At 40.3% G+C, this 13739-nt stretch overlaps 1 protein-coding gene across 1 annotated transcript in view; it reads right to left on the minus strand.

Annotated features, from left to right (window-relative positions):
- CSMD1 (CUB and Sushi multiple domains 1) overlaps nucleotides 1-13739 on the minus strand; it is a 2070704-nt gene that overhangs the window by 563459 nt on the left and 1493506 nt on the right. The window contains exon 9 of the mRNA XM_070781602.1: nucleotides 4739-4863. Within this exon, the coding sequence (XP_070637703.1) occupies nucleotides 4739-4863 (125 nt within the window). The remainder of the gene's footprint in view (nucleotides 1-4738; nucleotides 4864-13739) is intronic.

The raw sequence follows: 13739 nt of genomic DNA on the forward strand, positions 1-13739 counted from the left end.
CCCATGGAGAAGGCACGATAATTACTTAAGAGTTAGAGACCCTTCATGAAGATCGGAACCTTGAGAATCAGCCCTTCCTTAATTGACTGATCTGAAAGCTCATAATGTGTGCAGTGCTTAGACCAGGGGCATTGTATTACATTTGATAGATGGCTGAATTTAGAACATGTGGCTGAGATGATCAATATGACGGCTGCTTTAAAAGCTCAGAGTGCGTCAGGAATACCCAAACTGTACTGCTCACCTCTGACTTACAGTGTATTACGGCAGTAGCACAGAGGGGAAGACGAACTTGAAAAATTGCCCTTGGTGTTTGGAATCTACGGATAGCTAAGTAAATACTCCTGTATTCTGTTTTGTGTAGCATGAAATAGTATTATGCTTCATGTTATCCATTTCCTCCTACACTTTAGACAGCTAAAGCCATCTTTAGAGAATAGTCATAAAATCTCCACTTCAATAAAGGTTTCTCAGCTCTTCTTTAGTTGGGGAATCAGTCATTAAAAGCCAGTAGAGACACTATTTAAAGGAGGGGATGATGACAGACACAGGGTTCCTAAACATTGCCAACCTGGAAAATGGATGGGTTTTAATAGGAGAAATGAGGGACACCAGCCAGGAAACTGCTCATGACTCAGAGAGACCAGTTCTGCCCGTCACACCCACAAGGGTGTTGGGAGCTGAGAAAACTCGGCTGAGAGCAGCAGTAAGCGCAGCACTGTCCATGGTAGCCACCAGCACCTCTGAAGATGGAGCGCTTGAAATGATGCTGGTCTGAGCCGCGCTTGAAATGATGCTGGTCTGAGCCGTGAGCATAAAATGCACACTGAATGTCCAAGACAGAGTGTGAATAAAACAAAGTGGGAAGAAAAGGTATCTCCTTAGAGTCTTTTCAACTATACATTAAAATAATTGATATGTTTAGGGTTAAATAATATTCTTAAAATTAACTGCACCTGCTTCTTTTCCAATCTGGCTACTAGATGCTTTTTTTAAACAATTTATTTATTTTTAATTGGAGGATAATTGCTTTACAATATTGCATTGGTTTCTCTCATACATCAACAGGAATCAGCCATAGGTACATGCATTTTCTCTCCCTCTTGAACCTCCATCCCACCCCTCTAGGTTGTCACAGATCACCAGATTTGAGCTCCCTAAAATTAGATCAGTGGCTTGCATTTTATTTCTGGCTGAGAGCCCTGCTCTAGAGGCTCCATGAAGTGGTCCTCTATAGGGTCAGCCTAAGATGCACTGAAGCACTTGACCATCCATCTGTATGTGTACCTGATTAAGTCATGGTACATGGTGACTACTTGATAAATAGAAGACTGTCACCCAGACTAGAGAGAGGGATGTTCCTGCTGGCTTTGCAGAAGGAAGCTGACCTCTTGGGAGAAGGTTGTATGGCCAGGAGGTGAGGACAGGGCAGGAAAAGGGAGCTGAGTGTGGAGGACAGGTTCCCTGCTTAACCACAAGACTCACAGATGAGCCCTTTCTAGTCCAGAAAGTAGGATATGCACAGGCACACAGCTCCACCTCTTCTCTTCTATATTGCTTACAAATATAATCCTACACTGATACAAAAATGCCAAGGGACATGAGAGAGGGATGATTTATCCCTTAATTTATCTACACACTCCACTCATGAAAAGCTGCAGATGATAGAGGGTAGAAAAAAAATGTCATATTTTGAGTGATTGACTCCATCTCTCCTTCTTATGGAAATACACCCCTATGGCAAAGATTCCCTTAATAGCTATGTTCCTTTTCTTTCATAGAAGTATAATTGTTTGCTATATATGTAACCACCTGGAATATACATATATATATATATATATATATATATATGTTTCTAAGTCTCACAACAAGGTGAGAATGTCTGGCTGGATTTTGGCCAATTGGACTGAGAAGGAATGCATGTGATGGTTTTTGCAGACTCTCTCCTAAACTCCTCCATCCTGTTGCCTGGAGTTTGGATGCCGCCTTGGACCATGAGGATGGAGGTTTGACCACAGGGAGGACAGAGTGAGACTTGAGGAAATTTCCATCTCTGAAACAGACCTGCCCATCCTTGTCCTATACTGCCTATATCTTAATTCTATATGAAAGAAAAATTCACATCCATTTGTTTTAAGTTTCTCTTGAGGTGTATTTTTTTTAAGTCACCTAATTGTTATCACCTTACCCTAAACAGTTTATGTCAAATTCTTCTATTTAGGAGATTTCAGGACTTTTGATTTAAGGTTTATTTAATGTCTTATTACTCTAAATGCTCTAAAATACAGGTTTCTTTAAAATTGTGTTTTTAAAGATATTTTTTATTGATCCCCAGACACAGTCTGCTCCAGTATATAGATTTAAAATACACATCCTATAAGAAAATGCTTTCTTAAGAATTATTCCCAGCTGCTATAGCTCATTATTTCATAGAGTTACAAGTAGTAAGTGGAAATAAACTAAAAGATTAGTCCATGAAAAAGAAAGTACATCTAATTGAAGGAAAACAGCTGAGTCATCAACCGGGAGTTAGGGGTGGAGGGGGAGAGATAAAGTAAATCTGAGTGTGAAGGAGAGAAGTGGATGCTGGAGAGAGGGGAGAAGCTGTCCACAGGAACCAGACCAAGAATCACACAACAGACAAACACCCTGTGGAGGAACATCTCTTCTCAAATATGATAAAGTAGACTGTGAGAATCTATGGGGACAGGAAGTCAGGTGGCTCCTCCTCTGGGGGCCTCTGGGAGTGAGCAGCTGGTAGCTCAGGGGGGTAGAGGAACTGTCCTCCCTTAGCCTGGCTGGAGCAGCTGTCGGCTGAGACAAGCGCCTCTGAGTGTTTGGTACCAAGTCAGGGCACAGTTAGGAGCCAACATGCTGAGAAAGATGAGATTTTGAGTCTAGATGAGATTTGGCCTAGAGATTTGGCCTAGATTTTGAGTCTAGATGAGATACAAGGAAAACTTCTGAATTAATAAATAAGGTAAGAATCAAATAATATCCTGATCGATATTCCCTTTATGTTACATTTAATATAAATTTGAAACAGATGTACAGTTACTAGTTTTGTCTGCTGCTGCTGCTGCTGCTAAGTCGCTTCAGTCGTGTCCGACTCTGTGCAACCCCATAGACGGCAGCCCATCAGGCTCCTCCGTCTCTGGGATTCTCCAGGCAAGAACACTGGAGTGGGTTGCCATTTCCTTCTCCAATGCATGAAAGTGAAAAGTGAAAGGGAAGTTGCTCAGTCCTGTCTGACTCTTAGTGACCCCACGGACTCCAGCCTACCAGGCTCCTCCGTCCATGGGAGTTTCCAGGCAAGAGTACTGGAGTGGGTTACCAGTGCCTTCTCCAAGTTTAGTGTGGGCTTTTAAAATAATGCTGTATGTTCCTGATCTAGAAAGGCAAGAAAAACATTAAAAAATGAACACATTGTTCCCCCTTAGGGGGAAAGCTAGTACCTGAGGCTTGGTCCTCATTTGTCACTGGGAGAATGAGCATTACCGCTTCATGGTGGGAACACTGATTTTGCTAGAGCTCCTTTGAAAGCCTAATGACGTTGCATTAGTAAATATTAGTGTACAGATAGTCTAGTGACAACAGGGGAGGCCACAGCCACACACTCCTCCTGACGAGAGCGGGTGCTCCTCCAGGAAGGGAAGCATTTCACAGGGAAGGGTCACCTGCAGGCAGCCCACACACCCACTCTGCCCTTGGGATGCACAGATGCTACAAAGGTGTGTTCTCTACATGTGAAAAGGTAAGGGCACTCTATAGTAAACCAGGTAATCTAGTATTTTAGCTTTGATGAAACTAGCCATTTATTTCACAACTACTTCATTTCCCAGGATGTAACTGACATGGTTCATTTTGCATTATACATTTTTACAACCAAAACATTTTAAATAAAAATTTATAAATCCATTCATCTGAAAAAGACTATAAGGAGGGAAAAGATATTGTTATATATGAAACTTCCCCTTTTATTCTTTGTTCAGCTTAGTAGTTTTTTTCTTCTTCCTTTAAAACTACCACCTTGCATAAATTATTTAATGGCCACAATGCAAACAAACAAACAAACAAAAAAAACCCCAAAACAGCTAGCTTTTCTTTTAATTTTATTAATTTTTTCCTGAGTAAAATATCCAAAACAGTTTTCTGCTGGTTTCCCTATGGCTTCTATAATTCTGGTAGGATTTTTCACATATTTCATAGATGCAACAAATATTTGACCTCATTGAAGAAGATGATGATAATGCAACATTTTGTTCTATGTCCAAGATTAGTTTAATAATAAAATGATGACTTCAGATCATGCTAACAAACTCCCTTTATCACTTATACTATCAAAATTCAAAAAAATAACTTCACTGCTATTGCAAAGTGAGCATTTTTAGATTTACAGGGACTTGCATTCTGATTCCAAAGCATCTAGTTATGTAACATATCTTCGTACATATGCAAGCTGTGTGTATAGATAGATGGATACCAAGTTATATAGAATGTGTTGGAATGATTAGGTTTGCTCGTGTACTTCCTGACATTTAAAAAACACAAATATCCTTGGAAATGTTTGTCTCCTAAAAAATTAAAAAAAAAATATTTCTTGTTAACCGACATCACCACAAAAAGGTAAATCATCACCAAGTTTTGCTGTCTATACACTGGACTTTGCACTTGGATCTCCTTGTGTATTCAGCTATAAGGAAAGAGAATCTGGGCAGACGTGACCACCCCGACTCACCTCTGCAAATCGGCCGGTGGTCGCTCCACGCAGCCAGGGTCTCTGTGACTCTCTGACACGTTATGCTCTTGGATCCCTGGAGCACGTAATTGTCCTCGCAGGAGAACTGTACATTTGCACCAACCCTGAGCAATTACAAAACCAAAAACAACCCGGATTACTCGTGGAAGATGTCTTTAAAAGAAACCATCACAGTGCTGCTACCATGTAATGCCATCAAAACAATATAAAAATATTAAGTGACCCATTAGCAATTATTCACAGATAAACCCTTTAATGAAGCACAAGACTTGGGTTCAAATTCCCGTTTTGCCAAATTATCTTAAATAAATATATGATCCTTAAGGTATCTTCTCTAAAATTAAGCAATAACAGACATGGCAGGACCAGGTGTTTGCAGTTTAAGTAAGAAATGCATCTGAAGGAATTAAACCCTGGAATCAAAACAAAACTGGATGTCCTTCCATGTGGATAAACATCCTACCAAAAAAAAGAAAAAAGAAAAAGCCCCATTAAGAAATGTCTCAGTATACAAAAAGATAAGGACTCTAGCATTCCATTTATATGAGGTGTCAAATATAGTCAAATTTATAAAATAAAAAACTAGAAGGATGGTGACCAGAGGCTAGTGGGGTCAAGGGGAAATGGGAAGTTATTAATTCAAAGGCATAAAGCTTAAGTTAAGTAAGATAAATAATTTCTAGAGATCTGCTATACACCATTGTAGCTTAGTCAATAGCAATGTACACGTTAAGATTTTTTTTAAAGATACTTTTCAAGTTAAGTGTTCTTATCATCCTCATAAAACTTGCTTCCAATGAAAAACAAGGGAAAAAATGTCTCAGTAGAGAATTTGTTGGGGCTTCCCTGGTGGGTCAGTAGTAAAGAATCTGTCTGCAACACAGGAGCCTCAGGAGACGCAGGTTCGATCTCTGGGTTGGGAAGATCCCCTGGGGGAGGGCATGACAACCCATTCCAGTATTCTTGCCTGGAGAATTCCAAGGACAGAGGAGTCTGGTGGGCTACAGTCCATGGGTCGCACAGAGATGGACACAACTGAAGTGAATGAGTACACATGCATTCAAAGAATTTGTTACCACTGTAATATGTTAATTATATTTAGAAGAAGGCTGGTGCTATTACATTTCAGAAATGCATCTTACAGGAAAAGATACTTTGCTTTAGAAAAAAGCAACCCATCCAGACTGGAGTCAGATGAAAAACTTCTTTGCCTCCAGAGCTGCCTCAGGAAACACGAAGCCTTAAGGCTGGGAGCAGTAACGGAATGTGGTCGCAGCATCACAACTCAGCAGGTGCATGAGGAAATGCGAGAGGCATACCTCGGGTCTGAGTACACCCGATCCCTTCTTCTAAGCCTGCTGTATGGCACTGAATTCAGGGCAGTGTTGCTTTATAATCCTACAAGCCTGTTGTTACAAGAGGAAATTCTGCCTGTGTCCATTTGACAAGCTCCAAGGTTGAGGTTGACAAAAACGGGAATGAAAGACAGTCTTTTAGAGAAAATATGAATAGTTGCCCATGTAATATGTAAAGTTATTAATAGGTAAAAGATAATGAAAAAATAAACAAATGCTGTCTTTTCTTGCTTATGGAAAAAATTCTGGTCTGCAACGTCACAGTGGACATTATTCCAGTAACATAAGAGCATCTCTCACACTTGAACGTAACATCCTGGGATCATCACAGATGTCTATAAAAATCATCACATCAGGGTCAAATCAATGTGAAAAGACCTGGATTAAACACAATTCACCATCTTTCTTGTCCAAAGGGGACTCTCAGCTTACTAAAATTTAATATGCAAAATGTGCTTTGCCTACTTAAGAAAATTTAAAATATGTAGAATTTTCCAAATTTATCTGATTAGGAAACCCTTTTGCACAAAGTATCCAGGGCAACTAGAATTCTATGGAGGTAATTTTGAGAAAAGCTTTATAATGACATAATATGTATTATCTTTTAAAAAAATAAAATGTAAACAGAATTCTAATTTCAATGTCTGGTTATAGCAGTTATTTAGAATAGCTATACTTTTTAGACACATCCCTTCATAATTTCATTGGCCTTTGGTCATTGTTTAGACTTCTGAGAACAGACTAAATAAGAGAAAAAAATCTAAATATTTGGTTTGAAAACAACTATTCTCTCTCTCTGTTCTTTATGCTAGGTCCCAGTCTTCAGTTCCCCTTATTTACCTAAATTTCAGTTCTCATACTTCTCATCATTCTTTCAATACATTTTTATTGAATATCTATGTGCCATACACTACTCCAGGTACCAAAGATACAGAAATTGCGATTGACAAAGTCTCATGGGGATAGCAATCTAGTTAAAGGAGGACAAAATGTTCATCGCAGCGCTGTTTATAATAGCCAGGACATGGAAGCAACCTAGATGCCCATCAGCAGATGAATGGATAAGAAAGCTGTGGTACATATACACAATGGAGTATTACTCAGCCATTAAAAAGAATACATTTGAATCAGTTCTAATGAGGTGGATGAAACTGGAGCCTATTATACAGAGTGAAGTAAGCCAGAAGGAAAAACACCAATACAGTATACTAACGCATATATATGGAATTTAGAAAGATGGTAACGATAACCCTGTATACGAGACAGCAAAAGAGACACTGATGTATAGAACAGTCTTATGGACTCTGTGGGAGAGGGAGAGGGTGGGAATATTTGGGAGAATGGCATTGAAACATGTGAAACGTCATGTATGAAACGAGATGCCAGTCCAGGTTCAATGCACGATGCTGGATGCTTGGGGCGGGTGCACTGGGACGACCCAGAGGGATGGTGTGGAGAGGGAGGAGTGAGGAGGGTTCAGGATGGGGAACACATGTATACTAATTAAATAATTTTCTATTAAAGAAAAAAAAAAGAAACAAATTGATCACACTGAATGTCCTTGGTTGAAGGAAGGATAGGAGAAGAGAAAAGTAAAAACATGGGGAGAGGAAATGACATGACATTTGGTGCTTAGTATGTTACTCTCTGGGCTTCCCTGGTGGTTCAGTGTAAAAAAAAAAAAAAATAAAATAAAATAAAATAAGAAGAAAATGAAAGTGTCATAAGTACTGTGAGCAAAATAAACCAAGTGGTGTGATTAATAATAGGTTAGGGAGCGCTGGGATTTAAGAGTGTGTTCATGTTTTTTTGATCCTCTCAAACTGGGGTGCTAGTGTCTCACACAATATTTTGGGCATGATCAAACATAAAGGAAGGAAAATGATATTATTGTTTCCCCCTAGCATCTACCTACTTTAGTTCCAAAGCCTGTCATTCATAGTTCTAATGGATGCACTCCACCCCAACAAAGTATCTATCTTTTTCATACATGCTTTTCATACATCTGATCAACTTAAGGCATTCTTAGTGAATCCTGTTAATGTTGACTGGTAGATCTCATTTCTAGCAATATAATATAGATTTATTATCCAAAGTAGGAGAAAATATAGCCAGAGTTGCTTTTTGGAAGTCATGAGAATGTCCATTAATAGAAATATGATTGACTATATTATTCCATATGCATTTCAAAGAATACAATGTTTCTTCAAAATGAGCATAATATGTAGCAATACAGAGAATAAAAAGATTTTCTACAAAATTGTTACCTCAGGTAACTCTTAGCTTTATAAGTATCTGAATCTGTGTATCAGGAAAAATCAGCATAAAGCTATTTTTGGAGTGCTAATAGAATCACAAGTACACTTTTGTTTCTATATTACAATAATTCTACCACTTCTGATTTTATTACAAGTTAACTTTTAAAATGTTTTAAGATCCTACTATTAGATTGCCCCTTTGTTCTCACTCTCTGAGACAGAACTCTTTCACACCTAACAGAGTTCATACCCTCCTCCGATTTTCGTCAGACAAAAATTAAAAAAGCTCTTCTACCAGAGGTGAGGATTCTTCCTAATGTTCCATAATCACTGTAGGGTTACCACAGAGGATCTAGTCCAGAAATCTCTATCTGGGTTCTGGGGAAATCTGTCCAAAGTATGTACAGAATCCATTCCTTAATTTCTTGCCTGAAACCTTTCAACAAATGATTGAAAATAACAACTGATAAAATAGCTAGGCTTTTCTACTTTCAAACAATAAAAATCACTAATAAGCAACCTCTGTTCTTGACTATGCAATGAAAAACAGAGCCACTGATGGGTAAATTCTGCGTTGTGATGAACAAGGCTGAGCTTGAAACTGATGATGACCCAACTTCTAATTTATTATTTCAACCTCTTGCTTTGGTTTTATCTAGTGCATAAATTAGTCCGATTTAAAATCCATGCACACTTTCAACTTCAAATACATAACAAACTAAGCTTTTATTTATGATTGGATTTTATGATTACTATGTTTGAAGACATACATATAACATTAGGAAAACTAATTTGGTTTTCTGGAAAGTACTCAGAAGAAAATAACAGAAAAAAATTATTAGTACCTTCCAACTGGCAAATGAATTCAGAACACCTTAGATTAATTTTGTCAAACAAGTTTGACTATTGTGAATAGTTGGAAATTATCACAAATAATTTAGACAACTGATTTTGTGTAATCTCAAGATAAACAGTGATTGATAACAAATATCCAAATGGCAACTTTTAAGTTAAATAGTTGAAGCAGAGTGATTTTGTATTTTAAATAGAAGAGAAGAAGAGAGAAAATAACATTTTTTTACCTGCATTGGTTCACAACTGGTTATGGTCTGGCTTTTAGCATGAGGCGCCCTACTAGTCATAAAGATGCACGGTTGAGCTAATGGGAGCAAGGGATACTTCATCAAACAACTATTGGACAATGAGGTAAATAAATATAAATTATTATGGGGAAAAATGATTTTACCTTTAGTGAAAAGATAAGAAATTGAAAAGGCCAGAAATTGAAATTTGTGTTGTATATTTAAAGATTCATATAATTAATTTGTTGTTCTTGTTGTTCAGTCATTAAGTCATATCTGACTCTGTGACCCCGTGAACTCCAGCACTCCAGGCTTCCCTGTCCTTCACTATCTCCTGGAGTTTGCTCAACTTCATGTCCATTGAGCCAGTGATGCCATCCAGCCATCTTATCCTCTATTGCCCCCTTCTCTTCCTGCCCTCAATCTTTCCCAGCATTAGGGTCTTTTCCAGTGAGTTAGTTCTTCGCATCAGGTAGCCAAAATTTTGGAGCTTCAGCTTCAGCATCAGTCCTTTCCATGAATATTCAGGGTTGATTTCCTTTAGGATTGACTGGTTTGATCTCCACACTTTCCTTTCAGTATCTGTGTACTAGAGTGAAACCCACCATAGAAAGCCCTGTTGGTTTCAGAGCTGGTGATTTGTTCAGGGAATAGCAAGTAGCCGGGTTTGTCCTAAAGAGTGCTGCTCCAAAGAGGTGCCCATTCCTCCCTGCTCCAGAGGTTTTCCCCTGTAGACTCTGGGATTCTGGGTGCTCTCCTGTTCCTCCTCTCCTCCTTTTCCTCTCTTTGAGGTAAGCTTTGCTCTTTCATTGTTCCACATAATATTTCATTGGAGAAATAAACTAAAGCTGGGAAAAGCTGGGAAAAGAAGCCCCACAGAGAGGCAGCTCCCAGGAGAAGGCTCCCCAGGAGAAAGCCTCACATTTCATTCACCTTGAAATCCCTCACTGCCTCCAGCAGAGCTTGTTGCACTTACAGTATCCCTGAGACTACACAGGACAAACAGGAGACAAAGACATGAATTCAGCCGCCTTGCACCTCACACTAAATGTGCAACCAGCCACCACAATGCAAGACTCCAGGAGTAAATTCCAAGGGTGGCGAGGGAAACCCACCTCAGGAGCCACCTTGCTAGCCTCTGTCTGCAATCACGTGCCTCTATTTCAAAAGAAGCTATTTTGGATAGCCTACTGATTCTTTGATAAATTGGCCATACTGCACTGGGGAAAGGAACTCTGATGCTCAACTGTATATGCTCCACCGATGGCAAGACCTGGCCCTAATACATGCAGACTGACTTCAGGCTGCAAGATGGTCCATGGAAACCAGCCCCTCCCTCCTAAGGCATCATCAGAGGTGTCACGCACAGCCTTGCAGACAATGGCATCATTGAGAGATGCATGTGTGGCTGCTGTGAATATCACAATCCTTTTATTAGCCTTTTGATTTTCACACATTATGTGTCATTTCTGGGTCATTTTTCTTCTTATAGTGACAAGTTTTAGACTCGTCTCGTCAAGCCTTAAGGCAATTTAGTGTCACTAAAAATGCATTAGAGAGTAGATGGAACTCTCTAGCCTAAGGAAAGAAAAGAATCTAATATTTCATAGGATTTTTAGATATTATATATTAATAAAAGCACAACAAAGGCCCCTGACAGAGATCTGAATACAAGCAACAATAATGGTGTGAACAGGGCTTCAAATGACAGGGACCTGCAGACTCTGAGAGATCTCAGATGTGTGTGTACAGCATTTAGAAGAATCTTCCCATGAATCTTCCCTGTGAATCTTCCCATGAGCAAATTTAATTTGCATCTTCTGAGTATGTCCTAAGTTCATGAGGATCCATTATTTAGTAAACAAGATTTTTTCATCTGACCAAGTAGAAACACGAAATCCTTAAAATTCACACCCACCCATTTCATATAGGTGGCTTTTGTTGTTCAGTCACTCAGTTGTGTCTGACTCTTTGCAACCCCATGGATTGTAGCATGCCAGGTTTCCCTGTCTTCCATTATCTCCTAGAGTTTTCTCAAATTCATGTCCATTGAATTGGTGATGCTATCCTACCATCTTATCCTCTGTCATCCCCATCTCCTCCTGCCCTCAATTTTTCCCAGCATCAGGGTCTTTTCCAATGAGTTGGCTCTTTGCAAAATATTGGAGCTTCAGCTTCAGTGTCAGTCCTTCCAATGAGTATTCAGGACTGATTTCCTTTAGGATTGACTTTAGGAAGACTCTCAAGAGTCTTCTCTAGCACCACAATTCAAAAGCATCAGTTCTTCAGCACTCAGCTTTCTTTATGGTTCAACTCTCACATCTGTACATGACTACTGGAAAAACCATAGCTTTGATTAGATGGACCTTTGTTGGCAAAGTGACATCTCTGCTTTTTAATACACTTTCTAGGTTTATCATAGCTTTTCTTCCAATGAGAAAGAGTCTTTTAATTTCATGGCTACAGGACCAAGCCAAGCTGAGAAAAGGGTGGATCAGGGATCCTAGGGAAAGCAGTAAAAGTGTCTTGGGGCAGGTGATGCTGAAACCACAGCAGGCCATGTAGGTGTTCAGAGTCACACCATGAACAGCACCTGCGCAAATGAGTGTTCCCTGGCTGCCCTGCACATTTCTGTGCCGATGTGGCTTTGCTGGCCAGTGTGTTTGCTTCACCTTCTTTCCACATGGACTCATGCCTCATGATTACTTTCACCTCTGGGGAAGAGAGGTGGGAGGCTTGTCCCACCTCGGGGTGTTTGCTCAGGTCTCCTTCTGCCTGGGCTGGTCCCACCCCAGTACTTCACAGGCTTAGACCCTCTCCTCATTATCCTCTGAGTGCAGCTCTGAAGTCACTTCCCTGGAGCCTCTCCCTGCTCTTCTGTCTCCAAAAGAAGAATGCCTTTCCTGCTCAATGTTCTGGTTTGTCCTAGTACCTCTGGAGCATGTCATGATTCTGAGGGCTCAGCACATTTTGGAAAGGAAGGAAACTCATCAATTAATAAGTACAAGGATGACAGGGATGGGTCCTTCACTTCCCAACCTGTGGCCCCCACTAGTGATCTGAGCTTCCTCTCCGTGCTTCCTGTGGGAGGAGTGACTACGAGCAGAGAAATGCAGGTGTGGAGCTGCCTCCCTGCTCGGCTCCATCAGGGCCCTGGCTCCAGCTCTCCCCGGACGTGCCCTGCCCCTCTTCTCGAGCGGTCCTTGCTCCAGGCCCAAGGACCTCTCACTCCTTGTCTCTTGCCTTCTATCCAGATTTGCTCTGAGCAAGGTTTGATGTACTGTCCCTACACTAGACTATGTGATGGGACCAGATGGTGAGCTCTCTTGCCCACCCAGAGGCAGCTCCACTTCGTCAGAGCAATAAGTGGCAGAGCAACATCTTGGTCCCTAAAATCCCTCAAAAGTCAAGGAGAGGGGAGGGTCCCCCACCAGGCGGGCACCCTCTCTGCTTCCCACAAAGGGCAGCATTTGTTCTTGTTCTTATTGAACACTTAACAAAAGTCTGCTCTATAAAGAGAGCTGAGGAATTAATTTAAAAACACATGCAAAAAACTGTAGATGGCATCAGTAAGCTAAAAACTGATGAATCCTCAGGTTCCTAATCTTCCCACATGTCTGCCCACTTGCCTTTCTCCTGTCCTTCTCTCCTCCATACGTTTACAAACAGGAAGATTAGGAAGTGCTCTGGATCAAATTTAGGAGGGTGGTATGAAAAGAATGCAACCAACAGGCGAAGTGGGCAGAACAGTCAAATCCAAAACCACTTAACAAGTCATGCTTTCTATTACTAGCTGGATTCCCTGGTGGCTCAGATGGTGAAGAATCTGCCTGCAATGCAAGAGACCTGGGTTTGATACCTGGGTTGGGAAGCTCCCCCTGGAGAAAGAAGTGGCTACCCACTCCAGTATTCTTTCCTGGAGAATGCTATGGACAGAGGAGCATGGCAGGCTACAGTCCAGGGGGTTGCAAAGAGTCAGACATGAGTGAGAGATTAACACTACTTTCATTAACTAACTAGCTACCCCAGAATATAAATACAGAAACATGTAATTAGCCTCTAATTAAAATAAATAAACTAATTTTAAAAATAAATACAGAAACATAGAAGATGTCTAAACCTGCAATTGTCAGCAAGTGTCAAGTGCGTCAGAACTCAAAGGGAGCCTCACAGAGGTTCTGTAGAATCATATTAGACTTTGGCAAAGGCATGACCATGGGACACAGAGCTTTATAGCTTTGATGGACCACAGGGATTATCATATTCTATTTCTGTCCATTCTTTA

This window comes from Bos indicus, chromosome 27, assembly GCF_029378745.1.
Source record: "Bos indicus isolate NIAB-ARS_2022 breed Sahiwal x Tharparkar chromosome 27, NIAB-ARS_B.indTharparkar_mat_pri_1.0, whole genome shotgun sequence".
NCBI classification, from domain to species: domain Eukaryota; kingdom Metazoa; phylum Chordata; class Mammalia; order Artiodactyla; family Bovidae; genus Bos; species Bos indicus.